This window comes from Pelodiscus sinensis, chromosome 16 (assembly GCF_052426305.1).
Source record: "Pelodiscus sinensis isolate ZL-2025 chromosome 16, ASM5242630v1, whole genome shotgun sequence".
In the NCBI taxonomy this organism is placed as follows: domain Eukaryota; kingdom Metazoa; phylum Chordata; order Testudines; family Trionychidae; genus Pelodiscus; species Pelodiscus sinensis.
The window spans coordinates 34,469,444-34,494,222 of NC_143067.1; the positions used below are offsets into that span (position 1 = coordinate 34,469,444).

The 24,779-nt window shown below is 46.3% G+C and overlaps 1 protein-coding gene across 4 annotated transcripts in view; it reads left to right on the forward strand.

Moving 5' to 3' along the window:
• The window catches only part of WWC1 (WW and C2 domain containing 1), a 141,415-nt gene that overhangs the window by 99,479 nt on the left and 17,157 nt on the right, over nucleotides 1–24,779 (forward strand). For all 4 annotated transcript variants that reach the window (XM_075900176.2, XM_075900178.2, XM_075900177.2 and 1 more), the window contains exons 10-17: nucleotides 3,662–3,751; nucleotides 6,215–6,735; nucleotides 13,261–13,369; nucleotides 17,292–17,372; nucleotides 19,768–19,854; nucleotides 20,802–20,994; nucleotides 23,065–23,217; nucleotides 23,810–23,910. In XM_075900176.2, the coding sequence (XP_075756291.2) occupies nucleotides 3,662–3,751; nucleotides 6,215–6,735; nucleotides 13,261–13,369; nucleotides 17,292–17,372; nucleotides 19,768–19,854; nucleotides 20,802–20,994; nucleotides 23,065–23,217; nucleotides 23,810–23,910 (1,335 nt within the window). The remainder of the gene's footprint in view (nucleotides 1–3,661; nucleotides 3,752–6,214; nucleotides 6,736–13,260; nucleotides 13,370–17,291; nucleotides 17,373–19,767; nucleotides 19,855–20,801; nucleotides 20,995–23,064; nucleotides 23,218–23,809; nucleotides 23,911–24,779) is intronic.

Genomic DNA, 24,779 nt, shown 5'->3' on the forward strand with positions numbered 1-24,779 from the left:
AAGTGTGTACAGCTATGAACTTAATTAGTATTTCTGAAGTGGGATGAAAGACTAAATTTCTAGATGAAATTCTAGTAATGAATTTTAAAACTACCCTCAGCCCAAAGGTATAAATCAAGAAAAACCTCCAAGCTGCTCCAATGCAACAGCTGTCAGGGTACGGCTTCTATTTTTCAAATGAAATTATACCGTATGAAGTTGAAGATGTTTTCATATAATTAGAATAGGAAACATATAATGCAAATGTGTGAGTTCATTTAAAATTTCCATCTTGTTTCCACACTGCAAAATGCTTCTAAGCCCTGAAAGTTTGCTTTCAGTGTTTGTGCAGAGTTTTCTTTATGTGGAAGGACTGGGTTCAATGTGAATTTCATATGGCTAAGTGATCATATTTTGCTTTCTAATGCCTAGCTAACACCCGCAACTTTGATTGCCTGGGTTATCCCACTTTTCTCTCTACAAAGGGCATGAATACAAAATTTGCTCTTACAGCATTGTAAATCAGAAGTAATCCTAGTGCTTCAAGCAAAGTTCTCTTGCTTTATTATATATAATATGATTGTGATGTAAATCATAGAACTGTAGGATTAAAAGAGACTTCAGGAAGGCATCTAGTCCAGTCCCCTGCACTCAAGGCAGGACTATATTATACTAGACCATCTCTGACAAGTGTTTGTCTAACCTGTTCATAAGCACCTCCAATAATGGAGATTCCACCACCTCCTTAGGCAATTTGTTAGAATGCTTAGCCACTCAGAGAGGAAGTTTTTCCTAACGTCTAGCCTAATTTCCCTTGCTGAAATGTGAGCCTCTTGCTTTTTGACATATCCTCAGAGATTAAGGAGAACAATTTTTGACCCTTTTCCTTGGAACAACTTTTTAGGTACTCAAAAGATGTTATCATGTCCCCTCTTAGTCTTCTCTTTTCCAGATTAAACAAATCTTTTTTCCCCCAAAATTTCTCTTAGGTCACATTTTCTAGAACTTTAAGAATTTTTGTTTCTCTTCTCTGGACTTTCTTCAGTTTGTCCACATCTTTCCTGAAATGTGATGCCCAGAACTGGACAGAATACTTCAGTTGAGGCCTAATCAGTGAGGAGAAGAGCCAGGATTGCTGGGGGGAGCAGGAGAGAAGGGGTGAGGGTAGTTGCCCTGGGACTCTGGGTTGCTACCAAAGGTACCGCGTCTGGGCAGGACTGAAGGCTGGATGTGGGAGGCTAGTGCTGGGCCTGCCCCTTCCACCTGAGGTCCCGCCCTTTCTGGGGGTCCTGGAGCCAAGACCCTATCCCCACCCTTCCCCAGGGCCCAGCGAAGTCTGTTGCCAGCCCTGAGTAGAGCGCAAGAATTGATTCTTGTGTGTTGCTTACAACACTCCTGTTAATATATCCCAGACTGATGTTTGCTTTTTTGCAACACAGTTGACCAGCAGAAGAGGAAGTTTAGCTTGTGATCTGCTATGCTCCAGAGACATAAAGGCCACCATTCCTAGGCCATCATTTCCCATTTGGTGCGTGCACAATTGATTGATCCTTCCTAAGTGGAGTCCTTTGCATTTTTGTCCTTACAGAATCTAATCTGAAGAAGTGGGCTGTGCCCACGAAAGCTCATGATACCATCTCTGCATGTTTTCTTAGTTTTGCAGCACCTTCGAGACTATTCCTTGTTTTTTAAGTTTTCCCATTTACAGACTAACTCGGCTACTCTGCGGAAACTTTTGAATTTCAGCCGGTTTACTTCAGACCATTTCTCTGGTTTGTCCAGATCATTTTGCATTATAATCCTGTCCTCCAAAACATTTGCAACCCCTCCCTGTTTGGTAGCATCCACAGACTTTAACTTTTTATAACCGTAAATGCACTTACAGGTGCCCCAACTTGGCTATCTGTTTTTATTGGTGTTATAGCAATGGTTAGCCGCCCCAAAGAGGGTCAAATCAAACTGCACAAGGTACTATACCGAGTGGCCTAGGGGATAGTGTATTTGCCTGGGGAGCACAGGGTGATGGGCTTGAATTCCATCCCGCCTCCCCTCTGCCAACCTTTTCCCCCACAGACCTTCTAGACAACGGACAGAGGATGGGAGAGGAAATTGAGATAAAGAACATGCCTAGTAGTAAGCAGAAGTTCCGTGACAGTGTTGGAAATAGAACTCAGCCAGTGGTCCTGCTATTGCCCCTGGTCCTGCTATTAGTCTCTTCGTTGACTCTTTCTGGCAGTGATTTCTTGGGAGGTGGTTTTTTGGTCTAGAACTTGTTTTTAAGTGATCCAACCTTCTTGGCCATTTTAGACAGGGAGCTCTTCTGGCTCTTTCCTCTGAATCCTGGGGATTGTCTTCACAGCTAGCAAGTGTGCAGCTAGCCAGGGTGGGCAGCAAACAGGGTCCACCTGGCAAGTTGATGCATGACAAGCTGCACAGACTAACTAGCTGCATAGACAAGCCTGGTTTAACCTAGACTGGATTCAGTCTCTCAATGGTGCAGGTAGCCTTGGACAGAGTCTGGATACTACCTAGCATTCCTCTTCGTTTCTGATCACATAAAATAGATTCCCATGTACTGTGGAGAGGAGTTTTTAGTAAAGCTTCTTCAGTGGGAGGATAGATGTGGAGGGGAAGTGCCTGAAAAACCCACTTTCCCCATTAGGCCTGTGTGTGGAGAATCTTCCACTGAAAACCCGATCGTCACGGCCAGTTATAAAGGCAGACTCTGTGGTTTACTCTAGCTTGCTTACAACTGTTCTGGTGACACTAAGCAGCTGAAAGAAAACAATGGAGCTGTGTGTATTCATTAGGGTTGGAATGCTTAGAAATACAGTTTTTAAATCCAGAAATTACACTGGTCATAAATGTCTTTGGTGATGTGATTTTTTTTTTAACTTATTTTATTTAGAGAAATACTTTACATGAAAAAGTACTGCTTTTTTGAAACTAAGCAAAAGGATAATTCACAAATCCATGTTTTTGATGCATTGACTATAAGACTCTAACTTTGTGACTGGCAAAATGCCTCATGTGAGTTATCCAACAATACTACCAAATGTCTATGGACAGAGCCTAGAACAGTCGTGGCCAAGCCGAGGCTTGTGAACCACATGCGACTCGCGAACCCCCCCCCCCCCTCCATAACCGCCCCTGCAACCCAAAAATGGCTTTCTCCTCCTGGCTTCCTGTACTGACTTGGGCAGGGGAGCCATCCGGCACGGCCATGAAAGATGAGAATTAAAGACAGAGTCAGGAACCTGCTGTGACCAGAAAGCCTCCAAACTTAAATGTGTTTTCTTAAAGGGGTTGGTGTGTGGGGGTTTTTTTTTCCCTCAACAACTTTGCCCCGGCTCTTCGCGCTGGATCTGCTGCTATCTTGGCTCTTTGCCCCGAATGGATTAGCCACCCCTGGCCTAAAAAGACAACCAGGCCCAGTGCTTGCTACACCTCATGGAAATAAATATTCGAAGATTTTAGTATTTCTTGAAGCTGTTTAAAAAAACAACCAAATAAAACACATAGGGGGAAAAAAGTATAAAACTGACTTACCTAGGGCTGATAACTATCCTAATTAACTTCCTCTTAGTCTCAGTAGAATTGCATAGTAAGAGCACAATTTAGTCTTTATTTTAATTTCAAAATGTCATTTTAACTTATTGTCCTTCTTTGCTGTCTTCTCTAGATTGAAGTTGAATAGCAAAAGAAATCAGTTGGTCCGTGAACTGGAGGAAACAACACGATTAGTTGTCATGTTACACACCCAGCTGAAAAAGTGAGTTTTCAGTCTTTCAGAGTTGTACATGTGCTTTACGTAGGTATCATGTGATTGCCCTTTCTCCCTTACCACCATGCTCAAATGTTGTATAAGGGTTTGAAATAATTTGACTGAGGGGTGGGAGCCACAAGATAACTGATCACAGAAGTTGATGCTGCTAAAGGCCAGAGGTGGGCAACTTGTGGGCTTCAGGCCATATGCAGCCTATCAGGGTTCTCTGTATGGATTGTGAGACCTTTTGTTTACCATTGCTCACGCCAGGGTTGCCAGATTCTGCTGGTTTCTGTCGGCATCATTTTTTTCCTACCAGTATTACTGAAGTGCAGTGCACATAAAGCAAGGGGTACCTGAAACCAGGTGTGTGCTGATTGCACACGACATTGACTGACTGTATGAGCTGTGAGCTCCCTCTGCATCCAGTCAAAGCGCTGCTACGGTTCAGTCGGCACAGCCCACAAATTCTAGGCCCACAAGCATAGTTAGCAGATCTACCCTATCCCGGGAGACCGTCTTGGTTACAACAGTCTTGCCACTCCTTGAGATGAAGGGGCACTCGTGTCCCCTAGGATGCCCATCGCTGCCTACCACTGCCTTAGACAAGTAAGCGTGCACTACCGTACCTGATGATTATGACGCTCACAGCATATGTATCTCTGAAAGTGGATTTCAGATTTCTGCTCCTGTTTGTAAACATGCCCTTTGTATTCATGGTGCCTTGAAAAAGAAAAAGGTTGGTAGCTTTGCAGGCAAAGTACACATATTCAGGCACTAAAATTGTCCTGAGAACTTGATAAAGAGTTGGCCTATCCATTGGAGAAATAGGCTTTCTGTCAACTCGGCTAACAGCTGCTGTTTGATTACTTTGCTGTTTTTCCACTACAGCCTTTTGTCTGCAGAGACAATGCAAATAAAGCGCTGATTAGCATTTGTTGTGCTGTCATTTGTATATTCTCTGCTGATGTGTTTTGTGGAAGAGGTTTTTGCGCAAAAACAAGCAGTGTAGACGGGGCCGTTTTGAGCAAAAGCCCCGTTTTGCGCAAGATCCCTTATGCCTCAAAAAACTGCACATTCCCGCAGTGCCTAGCAACTGAAGGAGACATTAAGCACTGTGGGATATTTACTCGTATTGCTCTGCTCTTTCTGTCAGTGGGGGAGCTCACAATGTGGCCATGATATGTTGACAGAAGTTGGCAGTGTAAGCATGATTTGGCGACTTTCTTTTTGGTGACTTTTGCATGTCGATGGCACTTCTGTCGCCAAAGATTTCCAGTGTAGACATAACCTAAGTGTTTCTAGGATCATGCACCAAGAACTCCTTGCTAGTAACATATGTGAGGCCTAAGGTGTTAAATACTTCTGTTTTAATTTAGGAATGGTATTTTATTCTTGCTGATCTCATAACTTTCACAAAAATACAAATGATTCATTATCTTGTTAAAATAAATCTGCAAGTCCAGCATTCTTACGTCAATAAAACCCTCTTACATACTTTATCCTCATTGCATTCTGCTTCTCTTAAATAAAAGTTTGTGTGAATTTCTCACTCGTGAAATGAAAGCCAATTAAGGGTGACTTAAAACAGACCTGGTACTGTCTTCCCACACACATCTGCCAATGTATTGCTGCTCAATTGAGAATATCTCTTCTGTCGGTGCTGAGTTTTTTCTGAGCAGCGCTGAATTATTGGGGTCTTGTTATGTGATCAAGCATCCTCCAAGGCCTCAGCTTACCTTTACTTTGCTTGAGATGTATTCTGATTTGAGGCAGATCTCCAGAGGTAAGTGGCTAGTCAGAGCTGTGTTTAGTTCCTCACTCTTGTGACACTGGGATAACTGAGGCTGAGTTTGCTTGTCAATCCTAATTTTTTCACATGGATGACTCCGGTGAGTCAGCTCAGAACAACTGGTTACTGAGCCCACCCCAGAAAGTTGCAGGCTGAACTTTATAATAAGTCACTGGGCTGGGGTTGGAGGTCAGACAACTGGAAACGATCCCTGTGACAGGAAGGGATTGTCATCTCCTCACTGTGGCACTGAACTCCTCTTTCCTCTGTGGGGCAAAGGATCTGTCCTGATGCTCCACCTTGAAGGTTAAGAAGAACCAGAGGGCCCCAGCCGCCACACACTAGAACAAAGAATGCCGTTACTCTGATCCTTGGTTTCTATGACCTGATGATTATTGGGGTGCGTGTCAGAGAGCTCATAGGATGATGTGTTCAGCTTATTGAAAAATGCAAATTACAACACCTGTTTTGATTGCATTTTGGAAATGTTCAGTTACCTGTATGGCTGGGTGCCAATTCCTGTGTGGACTATAATTCCAAATTGTCAGGGTGCCAAGAGCTAAAATAGCAAATTGCACTAGCGTTTTGGTGAGTGTAGACATAAAAACGTAGTTGTATCTTTCACTGAAATGATCTCAAAGTCGTGTTTTCTCTGACATGTTTGTGTTTCTCTGCAGCCTCTCTGCCAGCATGCTGTCCCTCTCTTCGGGCAGTAGCCCTGGCTCGCTCGCATCCAGCAGAGGATCGCTTGCCACCTCCAGCCAAGATTCTTCCACCTCAGCCAGTTTTACTGATCTCTACTGTGAGCAGTTGGAACACTTGGACTCAGATTATCAGAACAAAGTGGACTTCTTACTCTTGGAGGGAGCCGCTGGATTTAGGCCTTCCGGCTGTATCACCACTATTCATGAGAACAAGGTGGCAAAAACTCACAAAACAGATGCCACCAGTCGTATCCAAGCTCTGAGATCTTTGTCTGGGACCCCTAAATCAATGACATCCCTATCTCCAAGGTCATCTCTGTCATCTCCCTCTCCACCCTGCTCCCCCCTCGTCCTAACCGGAGATGCTTTTTTGAACCAAACAGACTTTGAAGATCCAGAAATAAATATAACTCTTTCTGAACTCATTCTAAATGCTGGAAGTGGCAGCTACAGATTGGAAGAACAGAGAACTGGGGATAAACATCTAGGCCAAGGTATGGTACCGGCTCAACCTCAAAGTATCTTGAAAAGCCTCTTTTAAAAAATATATTTTAGTTATCACATCCGTGATTCATGGATCCACTCTGAGAAACCAGCTAACTGGCTGCTGCGGTTAGTTTATTTACTGGCTCTGCAGCCACATGGCCTCGTGGCTTCCATTGGCTCCGGTTCCCCGTTTTGGCCAAGGGGGAGCTGCGGGAAGCGGTGGCTCATATCCAGGAAATCAGACCTCTCCCACCCAAATCAGCCCCTAATGAGGAGAAGTGGGTTTTTATTTTTTCCTAATGATTATTAATCAATGTTAAAGTGTGTTTGGTTTTACAGCTGTGAGGAATTAAAGGGAGCAAGGGTTGGAAACAAAGCGCCAGGTAGTAGGTCTGCACAGGGCTCACCGCTCTGACAGCAAGGCTACAGGGAGTCCCTTGAATGGCCAAGAGGCCCAGTTCAGTTACCAGTCCCCCAAGTTGTGGGGGAGGCTACAGCCCTGGCCCAGCGCAGCAAAGACCTCTTGTCAGGATGGCCAGGAGGAGGAGGAGGCCCTGCCCTTCGGAGGTGGCTGAACAGTTCTTGCCAGGGGATGGTCCCCACTTGCCTGGCTAGTACGTGAGTGAGCAGGGCTGTGACAGCCGAGCTGCAGAGGCCTCTTTGCTCAGCTGCAGAGCCAGTGACATTCCATCCCTGCAGGCACAAGAGGTGAGGACGACGGTAGGGTAGCTCAGGGATGGGACAGCAGAGCTCCTCAGCTGCAGGGGAGGCCAGCTTGTTGCAGAAGGGCTCCTGCTCAGGGATGGAGCCAGTCAGCAGCCAGGTGTCCTCCTCATCTTGTAGAGCTGGCCAGGGTATTCTACAGCCTTCCCCACACCGTTCACCTGCAGGTATTGGTTGTCTTAGGCCCTTTGCAGCTCAGGTAGAGTTGCCAGGTATCTGGTATTGGCCCAGAGAGTCCGGTATTTGAGGCCTCTGTCCAGTAAAAAAAAAACAGAAAATACTGGACATGTAAAATGTTTTTTTCAGACAGAAGGCTGCTTGGGACATTATTCCCCTGCGTGCCTGGTGGGGGTGGGGAGCGGGGAGCGTGGGGATTTAAAGATGCAATGGCTCTTTTTTTGTGCAGTGGTGGTGGTATGTTTTTGTTTTGTTTTGTTTTGTTTTGGGGTTTTTTTTTTGTTTTTTTTTTGTTTTTTTTGCACACAACACTTTTTTTTTTTTTTCCCCCTCAACCAATTTCCCACCATATTCAGTATTTTTTGTGAAAGTATCTGGCAACCCTAAGCTCAGGGCATGAATTCATGGGACTGGAACCAGGGGAGGAGGAGCTATAAAGGGGTCTCTGCACTCCTGGGGGACCAGTGACACCTGGTCCCTGCAGCCCGCAAGGCATGGAGGCTGTGCTCGGATCATAGCAATGGGTGCATTGTTTTTGTCAATTTCAGTGTGTCCACTGCAATTGACATTTATCAACAAATAATATAATTTGAATGCTGCCAAGCCACACCCTTAAATAGCGTGGAGCTAATTTTGAAATGTGAATGCCTAACTTAGTGTGCCAAGTTCTCCATCGGGATTTTTAATTTGGCACGTCAGAACCCAAATCCCTATTGTAGGGGCCTACTGCCTAAACTTAACTTTGAGTGCCTTAAGATGATCAAGGGCATAGTAAAAAAGCTCAGTAGCTGAAATCTGCAAGGTGGTTGTGAAAGTCGTTTATGATTAAAGAAAGAACCAAAAAATCCCAGGAGGAGCACACCGAATCTGACTGCGCTCACGGGAAATTCAGTAGTTACCCTTCCACAGACTTCAGGAGAGCAGGGGTGGTTTTGTTATATTTTGAGAACTAGCTGTTTCAAAGGCAACGTTTCTTAGCAACAATAACTTGTTTGGATAAAAATGAGACACTGGATGCTTTGCTGAAAGTGTTTGATATCGGAGCAAACACTTTCCTTTGTGAGGCTTCTGGCCCTGTGCAAATAGATTAAAAGCATCAGATACCAATTAATACAATCGACTCTCACGGGCAGACATTAGTGCCTGTCAGGTTTCAGTGCAGGTTGGGCCTATGTGAATGAAAGGGCTTTACTTTCTACTTCAGTGAAGAAAAAAAGTAGAAAGTCACCACTAGTGCTGCAGGGAGCTACATGAGCTTGCAAACTGCAGCAGTGGCAATGGATTTCCAATCCATCTAGCACCATGTTCTGTGGATGTGTAAAAAGACCTACGTGAATGGAGAGACCTAGTAAAATGTAATTACCGCCTGATGTGATTTTGTATCTAAACCGTTGTCATTTTAAGGCTTCATTTGATCATTCAAATTCCCTAAAGTGACAGTACTCTCACCCTCTGTGACAGATACTTAAATCTGAATATGAAACAGTATTTATTCCCCCTTACAACTGGATGATGATTTGTTTTAACCTTTTTAGCGTTTCACTATTGTCGAGGCTGTTAAATGAAAGCTAAGGTGTTAAGCAGATTAAGCGATTACTGCCATTATTCAGTCAGCAGACAAAGTAATCACCATAAGTGGTTTATTCCAGGGCAGTAAGGAGAGATTTCACTCTTGAGGCATTACTCACACAATTCAATGTAACACTAAAACGATGTGGCTGAATTTTATGGTCAGGTTAGGCTTGGCCTCATGGGATAACATGTGCTCAAGTTTTTGTAAGTAGAATTAAGTCGTATAGCCCAGGGGATTTTTTTTAACAAAAAAAAAAAAATGACTAAGTCTTTGCTTAAATGTGTGTGGTTAGAGTTTACTTACTTATCACTGATAAGTATCAAATGTGTACATGACAAGTGTATATTGACACACACACACACACACACACACACACACACACACACACACACACACACACACACACACACACACAGCTGAACAGAATCTAGTTCATAGAGAACCCTGTCAGAGCCCTGCACTCTGCTTTCAGATGTTCATATGGTCCACAGCTGCTTTTCTGAAACCAGCTGAATTTACACATGTCAGAGATTAAGAAAAATCCTACTAAGAACAGAAATAAAATCCATTTGAATGGGGTGACTGAATATAATAAACTTCAGATTTATGTTGACATTTCCTGTACACAGTGGAGCCTGCACAGCCCTGTCTCAGGGCAGAGCGTAGGCCTGTCATCAGAAAAGATCAATCCGCAATGGAACATTGGCCATGGTTACACGACAGAGCTTACAGTGGCACAGCTGCACTGCTAGTGCAGATGCTGTAAACCAGTGGTCACCAACCAGTAGATCGGGATGTACCAGTAGATCTTGGAGCCTCTGACAGGGGATCCTTACTGGATTGGCCACGAGGTTATCAAGTGCCAGCACTTCAGCTGCCCCTCCCACCACTGCTGCACAGCTCCTGTCCTTTGCCTTGGAGCTGCCCCTTCCCCTGGGAAATCTTCTACCTTCTGGGCAGGGGAGGGAGAAGAGGGATGCTGATGTCAAGGTGCCCCCTCTGCCCCTCTGTATCCTATCTCCACAGAGCAGGGCGGGGGCACAACAGGGCCTGGGATGGAAGGAGTTTGCTGGCTGCTTTAGGGAGTGAGGTCAGGGCCAGGGCAGGGGTGAGCCTGCCTTAGCCCCACCACCCAGGAGCCATCAGCAGGGTCCAGCTGGAGCCCACATCCCAAACTCCTACCTAGTCATGAACCCCCTCATGCCCTCCAAGCCCCTACCGTAGCCCTGAGCACTGCTGCAACCAAACACTCTCCCAGAACCTGCACTTAGAACTCCTACTACATCCCAACTGCCTGCCCCGGGCTCAGCTCACAGCCCCTCACACTCCAAATCCCTTAGTCCAAGACCAGAGTCTACACCCCAACCCTCTGCCCCAGGCTGATGAAAGTGAGTGAGGATGGGCAAGAGTGGGAGGATGGAGTGAGTAGGGGCGGGGCTTTGGAGAAGGGGCAGGAAGGAGGTGGGCCCAGATTATTTACATTTGAGGTAGAACTTGGATTGCATCTAAATTAAAAAAGTGATCTCTTGCTCAAAAAGGTCAGAGACCCATGCTGTAAACTGACTGGGGAAAACTCCCCCCATCCACTTAATTTTCAGATTGAAAAAGAGACACCTAAGGGAGGATATGATTGAGGTCTATACAATCATGACTGGTATAGGGAAAGTAGATAAGGAAGTGCTATTTACTCCTCAGAATACAAGAACTTGGGGTCACCAAATGAAATTAATTGGCAACAGGTTTAAAACACAAGGTATTTCTTCAACCAGTGCTCAGTTAACCTGTGGAACTCCTTGCCAGAGATTGTTGTGGAGGCCAAGACTATAATAGGATTCCAAAAAGGGCTAGAAGAATTCATGGAGAGGTTTGTTGATGGCTGTTAGCCAGGATGGGCAGGAATTATGTCCCTAGCCTCTGTCAGAAGCTGGGAACAGGCTAGATGGACCTTTGGTCTGACCCAGTATGGTCATTGGTATGTTCTTGCCTTGAAGAACATGAGGGTTTTTATCCTTATAGTCTGCATAAGTTGGTGGTGGTTTGGGATGATTTGTTTCCCTTCCCTGTATTTCAGACCCATTTTTCTGGATTACTTTTTCTGAGTTCCAGTTTAGCAGTTTTCTTTTTTAGAAGCACAGATGGAAAGGACCCTTGTTGGCACCAGGAGCTGGCATGGAGCTCTTGTAACAAGGGCTGACCTCAGGCTGTCTCCATTTGGGAAAATTTGCAGTGGGAGCACAGTTCTGTGATGCCTGGCACCTGAAGAAACTTGGCGCACAGAATATTTAAGTGAGAGAAAACAGAAACAAAACCAAAATATAATGTAGAATGAAACAGTCTCCCTTACTCAGAGAAGGATGGGCGTGTGAGTTGGCAGGCTGGGGGGAAAAGAAGGTGGCTGTCAAGGCATAGTGATTGAGCTAGTAAGGGAAAGGATGCTGTCTGTTGAAGCAGTATCCTGAAGAGTAATCCTGAATAGGAGGACTTTGTTCTTCTGGGCTACAAATTACTCAGATGAAGTGATCAAAAACTAGAGGCTTTGTGGCTGAAGAATACCCACATTTATTTTGAGAGGCAATGTGTAAGTCTCACCTGACTGGGTATAAAGCAGGCTACCCAGGCAGTTTAACATTCATATTCAAGGCTGGGGAATAAGGGCTATCCTACAGTTTAAAATAACAAACAAACAAAAAAACTAGAGATTAATGGTCCACCCTTATTCTGAGCAATGTGTGGGGCTTGATTCCATACCCTCAATAGTTCCATGGATTTCAATGAAAATAAAGCACAAGGAAATTGATCTATGAATGTCATTTTTAGCAGCCTATTCATCATCTGCCTTATTTTAGGACTGATCAATTACACCTTGAATTCTTGCTAACTGATTGTACATTCTGCGAGGGACAGCTTAGATTGCTTTTTACTATACAGGGATGCAATGGAAAACGTTCCCCAGCAGCATCTTATAAGAATAATATTGGTACTAGTGCGTGTTGTCATTTCTGAGCTGAATCTTTGCAAAAGTCATCAGTAATTATAGGCGTTGCCTGGAGCGCCATCTGCAGTTAACTATAAAATAGTTTATTTTGTAAGCCCCTGCTTCCATCTATAATATATTCATCTTCTGGATTGAAATTTCCAAGATCGGTCCCTATTTGAAAGTGACTTTTTGCAAGTCTGCGGAAGTTTTAACAAAATCCTTTCCTCAGTTTGAGAGTCTGAGTTAAAGGAGAGTGAAGAAAGAGATGTGTTTTAGGATATATTTTTCAATGGGGAAAAGTCAAACTGCATTCTTTGAGTAGGAGTACAGCCTATTGACTAGGTCAAACATGAAATGTGGCCTGGATACAGCCCTTAATGGAGTACAAGCTGTGCTAGGTTTGAGGAATTGGAGGGGGGAGGGTGTTGAATGTTAAAAATTGAAATTTGACCTTTTTTGTATGGTGGTCCTGGAGCATCCAGTGTGACATCTTACACTGTCTCACTGCCAAAGCTGCTGCTCCCAGGGTAACAGTGGTACAGTGTACACGCAGAAGATCTTCACTTAAACCTACACCACAAATCCTTCACCCTTTCCCTTCCAAAAAATAGACTTGAGTACTGTTTGCATAACTAAAGAGAGCTATCTAAATCCAGCTATGGCAGATAAAGTTCATGTCCTACCATGCACCTCTGTCATCCTTCTTAGGGTCTATATGTTTCTCTGTAGAGTCTGGGGGTTCAAGTTGGGGTACCCCTCGGGCTATGCAAAGAGGCTTGTCCTGTGGCTGGCTGTGCAGTGTCAGCTGTGAGCTTCTACTTCCATGAGTGGAAACAAAGATACTGCTCTTCCTTCTGCTTTCTTAGGTTAGAGAAGCTTTTCAGTCACCAAGGCTGTCAGCCTGGCCCTGTCCACCAGCACTAATTTCACACCAGCTAGAGAACATTTCCATCGGAGTCTGAAGCCTATTATCACTTGACACATGAGTGAAAGAGAGACACTTGCCTTGAAAGCTGCAGTTGCTGATGCACTCAGCTCTGTTTCATTAACACCTTTGCTTTTCCTCCCTTCCTTTTATCACAGGTGTAAATACAGCTGGAGGGGCCGCCCTGAAAGTAGCATGTGTGTCAGCTGCAGTATCTGACGAATCTGTTGCTGGAGACAGCGGGGTGTATGAGGCAGCTGTACGAAGGTAAACTATAAGAAGCTGTGATCGAGATGTCGAGTCAGCATTATCAGATATAGTAGTAATTCTTTGTGTAATTTGGTTAGGTTACTGCCTATGGTATTTTACCAAATTTCTGCAGAAATGATCGGTAGGGCACACAGCTCTGCCTGTTAAGGCTGCTTGATGCTTTCCATCATATGAGCAACTGAAAACGAGATCATAATTTTGCTAGACATAACTGTTTGGGCTGAAATATTTCATGCCAGGTGTCTGCCTCAGGCTGAATTTATCTGGAAAACTTCAGCCGAAAAGGTTCAGCCATTTCTGAGAGTGAGGCCGGGGGAAAGTATTTTCTGTTTATACTGTATTTAATGACAACCACAAGCTGAGCTGCTGTTTGAAAAGTGCTAGGGCCTCCATGCTTTAGAGATGGGACTCTACATTTTTGTGAGTTGGCCTTTGGGTCAGGCAAGTGACTTTTGCCATCTGCATGAAAATTTGCCCAAATGTGGTCAGGAATAAGTCTTTGAAAAATTGCCTTTAGCGCATGCTCAGTGGAGATGTCTTAGATCAGTGGTCCCCAGCGTGGTGCCTGTGGGCGCCATGGCGCCCGCTGGGCCATTTCTGTGCGCCCTCCAGGTGATCAGGGCCAGCCCCGCCTCCGGGCGCACAGCGTATGGGTGTCCCCGCCCCTGGGCACATGGCACAGAAGTGGTGCCAGCCCCAGGCTCACGGCACATGGGCGCTGTCGGCTCCTGGGTGCATGGCACGGGAGTGGCACCGGCACCGGACATGCAGCGCATGGGCTGCTCCGGCTCCGGGCGCTCGGCATATGGGTGGCCCCGTTTCTGGGCGTGCGGCACAGGAGCAGCACCGGCCCCGGGTGTGTGGCGTATGGGCAGCCCCACCCCTGGGCATGCAGCACAGGACCAGCACCAGCCCCGGGAGTGTGGCGCATGGGTGGCGCCAGCACCGGGCACGCGGCGTGTGGGTGGTTCCACCCCCAGGCGCATGTACGGCCCCGCCGCCGGGTGTCGGGCACGTGAGTGGCTCCGCCCCCGGGTGCCCGGCAGCTCTGAAAGGTTGGGGACCACTGTCTTAGATTGTAGCAGCTAAACTCCCTGGAGGTTGTCAGCACTGAGCATGCTCCAATCTGAGGCTGAGCAGGACCTCCCCGGAGCCGAGTTGAAACCCGGCACCAGCACTGAGAACAGAGAGGGTGTCTGTCCTGTGCAATATGTCCTGGGCCCAGCAGTGTGGAGGAGGAAGTTGCCTGATTCAAATGCAGACCAGATGAGAGCAGGGCCGGTGGGGATAGGCGTTCAAATTGAGACAAGGAGCCTTGGGGAGTAGCTGGGATGGGAGGAGAGGCGCAGACTGGAGGAGAACTGGTCTGGGAGTTGAGGTAGGGGGTACCTGGGAATGTCTGGCCAAGGAGGTGGGGGCTGAGAACCTGCTGGGGAGATGTGAATCTGTAATAGATTTCTCAAAACATTTCATTGCCGCTAATTGGTATTTTCTGACTAAGCAGAACATCATCAGAAAATTCCCAGCCAAGTCTAGTTCCTACATTCTAGCCTCCTTCATTCCATCACCCTGATTCACCCCCAGAGCAGGTCTGTCCTGTGCACTGAATGAGGAAGAGGCCCTGTGGAATAAATAGAGGTTGGACCTCCCCGGTACGTTAACCTCTGGACCTGATTGGCCCCGAACCAGGGAGTTTGCCAGATCAAGGGCGGTTAATGCCGGCCCCTTGCTGCCGACCTCTGGGCTCCACTCCTGGTCCTAAGCTATGACGTGTGGGCCCAGCTTCCAGGCTCTAGCCCCCCGGCTCAGCCGCTGAGCTCTAGGCCACCTGTGGCTGCGGAGCTCCGACCCCAGCCACTGATCCTCTGCCCTCGGGCTCCACTCCTGCTGATGGGCTCTGCTCCTGACTGTTGGCCTCCTCCTGCTGGCTCTGCTTTCAGCGGCTGGTCTGTCTCTCTGGTCCAGCAACACCAGTGGTCCTGCTGTGTCAGTTTTTCTCTGAGAGGCTCAACCCTGGAACACCCCCTGAAATCCCCAATGTTGCTGGACCAGAGAGTCCCAGACTAGAGTCCCTGTACTATATGCAGGGCTGGCCCGGGCCCCAGGCACATGACGCCGCCCCCGGGGCACACGACCCTGCCTCTGGGCGCATGGCGCATGCACGGGCCCGCCCCCGGGGTATGTGGGTGGACGCACGGCGCATGCGCTGTCCAGTTGGCCTGCCACCGCCGATGGCACGCAGCCTAGGGCGGCCACGCCTAGCCGTGCAGGGCCCTGCAGCCACTGGGGGAAGGGCACTGCTGGCTGGTGCTGCGGAGATTAACACGGTCCCTGCCCTGGGCAGCAGCTGCAGCCCGCAGGGAGCCAGGTGCCCTCCGTAGGTTGGCGCCCTGGGCAACTGCCCAGGGAGCCAGGTGTCCCCTGTAGGTTGACGCCCTGGGCAGCTGCCCGGCTAGCTCACCCCTTAGCCCTGACTATATGACCATGTAATTGAACACAGCATAAGCACTACAGGCTGAATTATGGTGGCACAGGCACCCTTAATTTCCTGATTTCAGAGTGCTTGATTTGGTGGTGTTAATATTTATAGATCATAACAAAATGTGAGGGGATTTGGGGGGAAGGGTGGTGTGAAAGTGTGTGTGATCCGAACAGAGGGCAAAGCATCTTGCCCTTACATCAAAATAAACAGAAACTTTCAGGGTAGTACTAAGTAATTCGTGCCTTTTAATAAACTGAGTTACTGATCTCAGCACAGAATTCGTTAACATGCATCACACTTTGTGCTGGATTTCTTAGAAAACGCTCAACTCTATTCAGTCTTGGGTGTGTTGCAACAAGAGGCATAATCCTGCTGCCTGTAATGTGTCAGTGGTGCTGGCAGTGCCTTACACCTCGTAGAGTGAAAGTGAAGGTCAGTGGCGTTGGTGGCACTTCATTTCTCAGTTAGTTTTGTGCATGCTGTTTGCAAATATAATACATGAGAGACGAAAAGACACAGCTAGCTGTTGTATAAAGGACCAATCAGACATCACCGTTAACATGTCTGGGACCTTTTTATTTGGATGCACTGAAAAACTGGCTGCTTATAAGGCCGCACAAATGGTGAAGCCTTCTACTGGTGTCAGTACAACAGGGAGTTAGGTATCTGAATACTGCATTTGTACCCTATTCAGGAACCCAGAAAACAAGTCCTCTCCTTTAGGAGGTCACTACTTACTGGCTTGGGGGCATTTCAGTGTAGCTTCCACCCCTTGGCTGCGTCTAGACTGGCAAGTTTTTCCGCAAGGAAAAACTTGCCAGCTGTCTACACTGGCCACTTGAATTTCCGCAAGAACACTGACGATCTCATGTAAGATTGTCAGTGTTCTTGCGGAAATGCTGTGCTGCTCCTGTTCGGGCAAAAGCCCTCTTGCGCAAATGCTTTTGCGCAAGAGGGCCAGTGTAGACAACGTGGTATTGTTTTGCGCAAAAAAGCCCAGATTGCGAAAATGGTGATCGGGGCTTTCTTGCGCAAAACCGCGTCTAGATTGGCACGGACGCTTTTCCGCAAAAGGTGGTTTTGTGGAAAAGTGTCTCTGCCAATCTAGACGCTCTTTTCCGAAAATGCTTTTAACGGAAAAACTTTTCTGTTAAAAGCATTTGCAGAAAATCATGCCGGTCTAGACGTAGCCGTTGGGTTTTTGTTGCCTCCTATTTCACATGTTTCTGGCAGCAGAGGGAGACTTGTAACTCTCTGTTAACATGTATCTTCCATGCCCACTGAAAGAAATCCTAAGAGAAAGCAACCCCCCTTCATAGATCCATATGCCCAATTCCCTCCAAACTCTGCATAGAGAGGAGAAAAGGCCATGCCCCCTAAATTAACTGTGTCTTATTGAAGTTCCACAAGCCCTTAATTGTCCTTCATTTCTTTCAGACTCTGTGTGTCAGAAATGATCATGTTTGACAGTGATGATACAGAAGCAGCTGGGACTGCCAAAGTGCAAATCACTATGAAGTAAGCTGGGTGGTTTCTGTTGTTTTTGAGACTCTGATCTTAATAGTTGGTGATCTATCTTGTTCTGGTAAGACTTCTGTGCTCTCTAGCTCTTTCAATATCTTTTTTTCTGTCTTACTGGTCTGATCTTGCTGAATGTACGCTCTCAAGTGTGGGTATCACCTTGTTCTCTGGACACGTTGGGCCTGGTTTTGCCTCACTCACAGCAGTGGCCATCTATTGGCACTACATTCACTGAGTTAAATCAGCAATGAGGGAACTGAGACCTTTTGTTCGTGGCCTCAGCAGACTAGGTGCAGCTTGGAAAAAGCAGGACTTGGTCTCTGGAAACCATTTCGCTGTCTCTTCCCATCCCCTCCTGACCAGTGACGTGGGCAGACTGGGACACTTGGGTGGGTGCTGATTTATGGAAGGTGAGCAATGAAAGGAGGCCAGGGATAGGAGCCATTGGGGCCACCTCTCCCCACCCCCTCCCCCCCCAGGGTGTGATGGACGCTCTGGACAAAGTCCCTGGGAAAATGCATGGGAGAGGGGAGGGCCTGAAAAAATGTGCACTCCCTACCTGCACTTCCCCTCTGCCCGCCCGCCTGCCCGCCCACCACTTCCACTGGGGTGTGTGTGTGTGTGTGGGGGGGTGTTGCCCCACTCCACCAGCCCTGACGCTCCAGCTGGGGAGTGAGTCGGGTTGGGGGTTGCAAGCCCCCATGCCCCAATCCGGTTCCTCAGCAAGAGCACGAGTCGGGCAGAGGTGGGCAAGTCCCCAACCCTGTTCCATGGCTGGAGCACCATGTGGGCAGATCAGGGCAAGCCTTGTGCCTCAACCCTGACCAGCTGGAACTCTGGGCGGGCAGTGGGGCAAGCCCCTGTGCTCCCACCCGGCTCCCTGACAGGAGCCTGGGGTGGGTGGAACGGGGCAAGCACTAGGCAGGAGCAGTGCTGGGACTGGGGGGGTTCATGGTAAGCGGGTGGGCCACAGCAGGGGTGTAGCCACAGGTGGGCCTGAGTGGGCCATGTGGCCCACCCACATATCGTACAGGCCCACCCCGCTCCGTGTCCCAGCTCCGCTCTTGCACAGTGCTTCACCCGTTCAGCCCACCCACCGCTTTTGCCAGGGAGTGGGAGCAGAGTGTGGGGCTTGTCTAGCTCCACCACCCTGGCTGGGGCATGGAGCTTGCCCCGCTCAGCCTGTCCCATGCTCCAGCCGTGGAGCTGGGTCAGGGACTTGCCCAACTCCTCCCGCTGGTGTTTTTGCTGAGGAGTGAGACTGGAGTATGGGACTTGTAAGTCTCCAACCCCCCACTCCTCATCTGTAATGCAGAGAGCGCAGAGCAGGGCAAGCCCCCAAACCTCACTCCCTCAGCTGTAATGTGGGGTAGCAGAGCAGCCCAACCCTCTATCCCCTGCTGGAGCTGGGCAAGTCCCAGTACCCTGCTCCTGCTCCACGGCTGGAGCACTGGGTGGAGCAGGGCAAGCCCCCATTCCCACTCCCCAGCTGGAGTGGCCAACAGGAGACACCGCAGGGGTGGGTGCACTTTTCTTCACCTCCCCCCCTCCCACCCATTTTTCCAAGGCCTTTGAGCAGAGTGTCTGTTGCTCCCAGGAGGCTGGAGTGGAGGGGAAAGGTGATGCCAATGGCTCCTGCCCCCACTATCCTGTTCTTCCCCACCTCCCCTTAAATCGGGGCCTGTCACTGGACTGCGTCCCACTCAGCTCAACCCATGGCTACACCCCTGCTACTGACCCACTAATAAGGTGGCTGTTTGTAACTCTGATAATAATTGGCAGGCTAAATTGGGTATCCTGGCTGAATAAGAGTAGCAATTGGAGTTAGCAGCAGGATGGGAAGTAGATCTAGAGGCCCTTACTCAAATGACAAGAGGTGCACACCAGAAACTGCTCTGAGAAAAATAACTAGCACAGCACTATTTGATTTTGTTTTGATGTTATGGGTTGTTTACTCTTAACTTCTTCAGCATTAAAATGCCTGAGCCACTGGACGTCCTTAAATATAATTGGTTTTCTTTTATGATGCTGTTTTTACCTAAATATGATTCTCTGTATCAAAATCAGGTTTGGAATTCCACAGTTTACCTGAATGGTTCAAATTTATAGTACACCTTATTTGAATGCCTTAAATTGTATATATCCTGAGAAGTTATACAAAAATGTTATAAATAACTAGAATGTGATTGAATTATATGTAACAAGCTATCAGAAAAAACAATCTGTAGGCTCCCAGGATGTATTTATCTTTTCAGATTTTGAATATCTTAGTGCAGCAAATGTTAAATCAGCATCTCTGGAGGTGTCCTGAAAGCAGAACAGTCTTTCACTATGTCAAAGGCAATTTTGTTGTTGCTAATGTGTTTTCTCACATTTTTTCCAATTAATTCAGGTATGATGACAAAAATAAACAATTTGCAATATTAGTCATGCAGCTGAATAACGTTCCTGCTCTAATGTTACAGCAAGATCAGAAAGTGTAAGTAAATGAAATAAACATACTAGCAATGGTTGTAGTAGACTCCATCTTACATCTCAGAAATCTTCCAGATTATATAATGTCCCATGACCTCTAAGCACATCCCTTTTATTTAATCCTATATTTACCACCTGTTGTGAGCGCATACATTCATGTATGCAAATGAAGGCGAACTTCCCCTTGCAATAATCTCTAGATTCATTTTTTTCCTTGTTAGGAGAAACTTTTATGAAATTAACATCTAACAGGCAAGATTCTCAGCTGTGATTGATTGTTCAGTGCAGTTGAGCAGAGGGTGTGCAGAGTCCAGATACGTGGGCTTTCATGGTTTGCCAGTCCCATTCAAACGAAAAATTAAGCATTAACTCAGTAGATCACATTCACTGCTGCCAATAAAAGAAAGGGAGCATGTGCTTTCACATCAAAAGTGCTGGGAGTGCCGTGGATGTGTAGCCAGCAGCCGTTTGGCAGTATTTCCAGCCTTTTCAGTCCCACACTTTGGTGCAGTTTTTTCCCCATTTGCAACTCATTTTTGAGCATCAAAAGTACAGCATTACAAACACATCAGAAGTTCTCACCAGGGCATTTAAATTCCTAACTTTGTCCATTTTAATTCCTCTCTTAATGTTCCCCCCCATCTAAATGTCGCTGACTAGTCTGTGACTTTAAGAATGTTCTAAATCTTGTTTTTAGGTACATAAGTAGCATAATTTTGTTCTCCACCTGTCCTAAAATTATAATACATTTCATGTTTGCTTAACAACTTATGTGCCCTAAAAATTACTCACTATTATAGTTGAGATGTGTATTCCAAAGAGGAAAGTCTGATTATGATAGATGCTCTCTCAATAGATTGGGTAAATCATAGTGTGTTGTGATTTATGGTGATTTTATAACAGATGCTTACAGCAAGTTAATTCAACACTAATTAAAATATTTTTCAATAGGAACATTCGTGTGGCTGTTCTTCCTTGCTCTGAAAGCACAAGCTGTTTGTTCCGCACAAGACCCATGGAAGTTTCAGACAGTCTTGTATACAATGAAATATTTTGGGTTTCAATCGCTTACCCTGCTTTACGCCAGAAGACTTTAAGAGTTGATGTATGCACTGTGGATACGTCTCACTTTGAGGAATGCCTGGTTAGCATTCATTTCTGTTTGACTTTTTTCTATCCTTTCTGTTAATTTGACAAATATCTAGCACTCCCAAAACTTAAGATTCTGTCAGTGACATCACATCCCTTATCGTCCTTAGCTACAAGACCCTGTAGAGATGGACTTTCACTAGGGTGGAAAATCCCAGTTATGCCAATGTGTACAGTGACTGAAGATTTGCATTACAAACCTGTTTCCTCAAATGACTAGACTTCTCTTCCCTTTTGACTTAAGAGCGTGAACCAGGATTTGCATCCACCCTTTATGGAAAATCCTGAAGAATTAATAGAAAAACCTGCTAGAGGGTTTTTCAAAAGCTGTAGAATTTTATAATGAAAACAGTTTTATTAAATTCTGTAGGATTTTTACAAAATCCTGTTAGAAAATGTGATTATTTTCTTCTAGTCTGCAGAAAAGCATATTTTGTAAAGAATTCTAGAACTTCCATAGAATTCTGCTGGTATCAGTTCTGCTGTTCTTTTTATTGGTCAGTGTGCCCTTAGTAAGGCGGTTGATTTTAATGGAACTGCTTCCTGAGTAACTTACTTTACTTAATATGAGCAAGGCCTGTAGAGCTGGAGCTGAAGTACAGTAAACTTCCGATAATCGGGCACCTTTAGGACCCAGGGGGTGCCGGACTATCAGATATGCCGGACTATCAGAAGGGGGGGGGCTATGGGGGGTCTGGAGTGGGATGGGAGGGGATGCCAACCCCAAACCGCTCATAGACCCCCCCCTTACGATAGTCCCGCTCTGCCCCAGGCGTCCCTGAGTCAGCCGCTGCTGGTCAGTTTCAGCAGCAGCTGAATCGGGGATGCCTGCAATAGAGCACCTGGGGTGCTGCCGGGTTGGTCCCGCAGCGCCGAGGGGCGGCGCTACGGCACCAACCCGGAAGCACTCCAGCTGCTCTTGGGGACGCCTGGGACAGAGCAGCTGGGGTACTGCCCGGTTGGTCCCGTAGCGCTGCCCCTCGGGGCTGCGGGACCAACCCGGCAGCACCCCAGCTGCTCTGCTCCCGGCTTCCCCGATTCAACTGCTAGTCAGTTTCAGCAGCAGCTGAATGGGGGAAGCCTGTCCGGCTGCCCCAGCACTTGCGGGTTCCTAATGGTGCCGGACCATCAGGAGTCCCGGAGCATTGGATGCCAGACTAATGGAGTTTTACTGTAATTACAAAGCAACAGAAAGTTAAATTGGTTTGTATGTTCCTGGAGTCTTTCACACCTTCCTTGGGATATGCTGTTGTGACATGAACTTGGAGAATCCCAGCACACTTTTTTATGGTGTTTCTCCTTTGGAACCTTCACCTGCAGACCACACTTGGGCTTAAGAAACTGCAGCTGTATTCCACACTGATTTCCAATCTGATAGCCCACCTGCTTCTGTATGGCCTGAGTGCATTGGTAAATTCCAGATTGGGCTGAATTTAATCACAGGAAATCTGTGCAGTATAAAATAAATGGTACTAATGCAATGAATGAAATAGTGTCTGCTCAAGCACAGACCATGTAAATTATAATGGATTTGCAAAATATAGTGCATATACCACTATAATAAAAGAAGACAAAATGAGGGTTCACAGTGGATCTAGTCTGAGTGGACACAGAAACAAGTGGAACCCTTTGACATGGTCAGTCACAAGCACCTAGATCGAAAAGAACAATTGAGGTTGCCTACATTAGCAAAGAATCCATATCTTTTTAATTGTTGTATTTTATTCTTGCTAATTGAAAGTGATTGCAAGTTACCATGGTCACAACATAATTGTTCGTCATACTTGATACTTATTTGCATGCAGCTGCTAACATGAATCTTTCTGATATACTGACCCTTGGGAGCCCCCAACAATATGGTTCAACTTAATAGCATCCAATCATTACCAAGATGATGCCTGAAATAGAAAGTGAAAATTAGTGATGGTGGTTTTCCCTTGCTACAGTTAACCTTCAGCTCCAAAGCCTTGGTTTTCGCTGTTACATATTTCTGCTGGCATTTTATTGCTGCAGTCACTTTGTTCTGATATTGGGTTCACAACTCTTTTTTTCTTGGTTCCAACAGGGTGGAGCACAAATTAGCCTTGCTGAAATATGTAGATCTGGTGAGAAGTTAACACGCTGGTACAACCTTCTTAGTTATAAATATCTTCAGCAGCAAAGTAGAAAGCACAAACAAGGGAACATTTGTTCTGCAGTATCCTGCACTGAAAAAACGGTAAGAACAAGTACTAATGGGAAGCTTGCATAAACCTCTATAATATATTACATTGCTGAAAAGAAAAGTGGTGTGGTTGCAAGATATTTTTTTTGTGTAAAAATGTTATGATACTAAATGGGTCAAATAAAACTAAAAGTTTGATTCAGGATGAAATCTTTTACCTGAGTGATGGACCTTTTCCCATTTTGCTCAGATTTACAGTGAGTCATATGGATCACTCACTCTGGGCACATCTACACAGCAGGCCTAAAGCTGAAATAAGCAACCTGAGCAATGTCAAATGCGTAACTGAAGTTGGATTAGCTTATTTCGGCTTTTGGCGCTGTCTACACAGTAGGAAGTCCAAATTAGAGCACTCTTCCTCCAACTTCCCTTACTCCTCATAAAATGAGGGTTATAAGAGTTGGAGTAAGAAGTCCTCCAGCTCAACATTATTTCAACATTATGTCGAAATAACTTCTTGTTGTGTAGACGTGGACTATGTTATTTCAGAATAAGATCAGTTATTCCAAAATAGTGCTGCTGTGTAGACATAGCCTCTGATAATTGATGGGGTTTACTGGGAAATACTGTTTTTTCCTCTGTACAGGACTCTGTGTCTGCACTGCTGGAGCAAACAGTTGTTGAACTGGAAGCAGTAGAGAAGAAGCTGGGAGAAAGCAGAAGCACTTTAACAAGTGGCGAGAATTGGTAGGTGGCATTCTACTCCCTTCTCCTACTGTGAGAGTCTGTGGGTTCTATGGTATTTCAGGCAGTGTGTTTCAGTTGAGGTTGCCAATGAATCAAAGTTTAATGTGCAGACATAGGTGCAATCATGTAATATCGCAATGTGTCTAGCAGGGATGGGAAAGTGTAACCATTTATATGGTTAACCAATGAGCCTGGACTCATTGGTTGACCTTCACAGTTGCATGCAGTGCTTCCAGTGGGTGCAGACAGTGCGCACTGGCTCCCAGGGAGCCTTCTGCTCTTGCTTCTGTATAAGAGGCAGCAATGCAGGGTGGGAAAGGCAAAGGGCAGGCGGGAACCAACTGCCACCCCACATGTACACATGTAACCACTGACATTTTCAGCAGTTATATGTTTACTTCATTAAACGTATTTTAACATCCTTACTGTCTAGTAGCTGATCAAAGTTCTTGATCTTTTCTGGCATCTTTTTCTACATCAATGGAAACATCCTGTAGTCAGTGAAACAGAAGAGCATTTTCCGGAATGAGCTTTTCCGGAATAAGCTGCGAGCTGTCTACACTGGCCCCTGGAATTTCTGGAAAAGCACTGACGATCTACTGTAAAATTGTCAGTGTTTTTCCGGAAAAACTATGCTGCTCCCGTTCGGGCAAAAGTCCTTTTCCAGAAAAACTGTTCCGGAAAAGGGCCAATGTAGACAGCACAGTAGTCTTTTTCGCAAAAAAGCCCCGATCGCGAAAATGACGATCGGGGCTTTTTTCTGGAAAAGCGCGTCTACATTGGCCACGGACCCTTTTCCGGAAAAAGTGCTTTTCCGGAAAAGCATCCTGCCAATGTAGATGCGCTTTTTCTGGAAATACTTACAACGG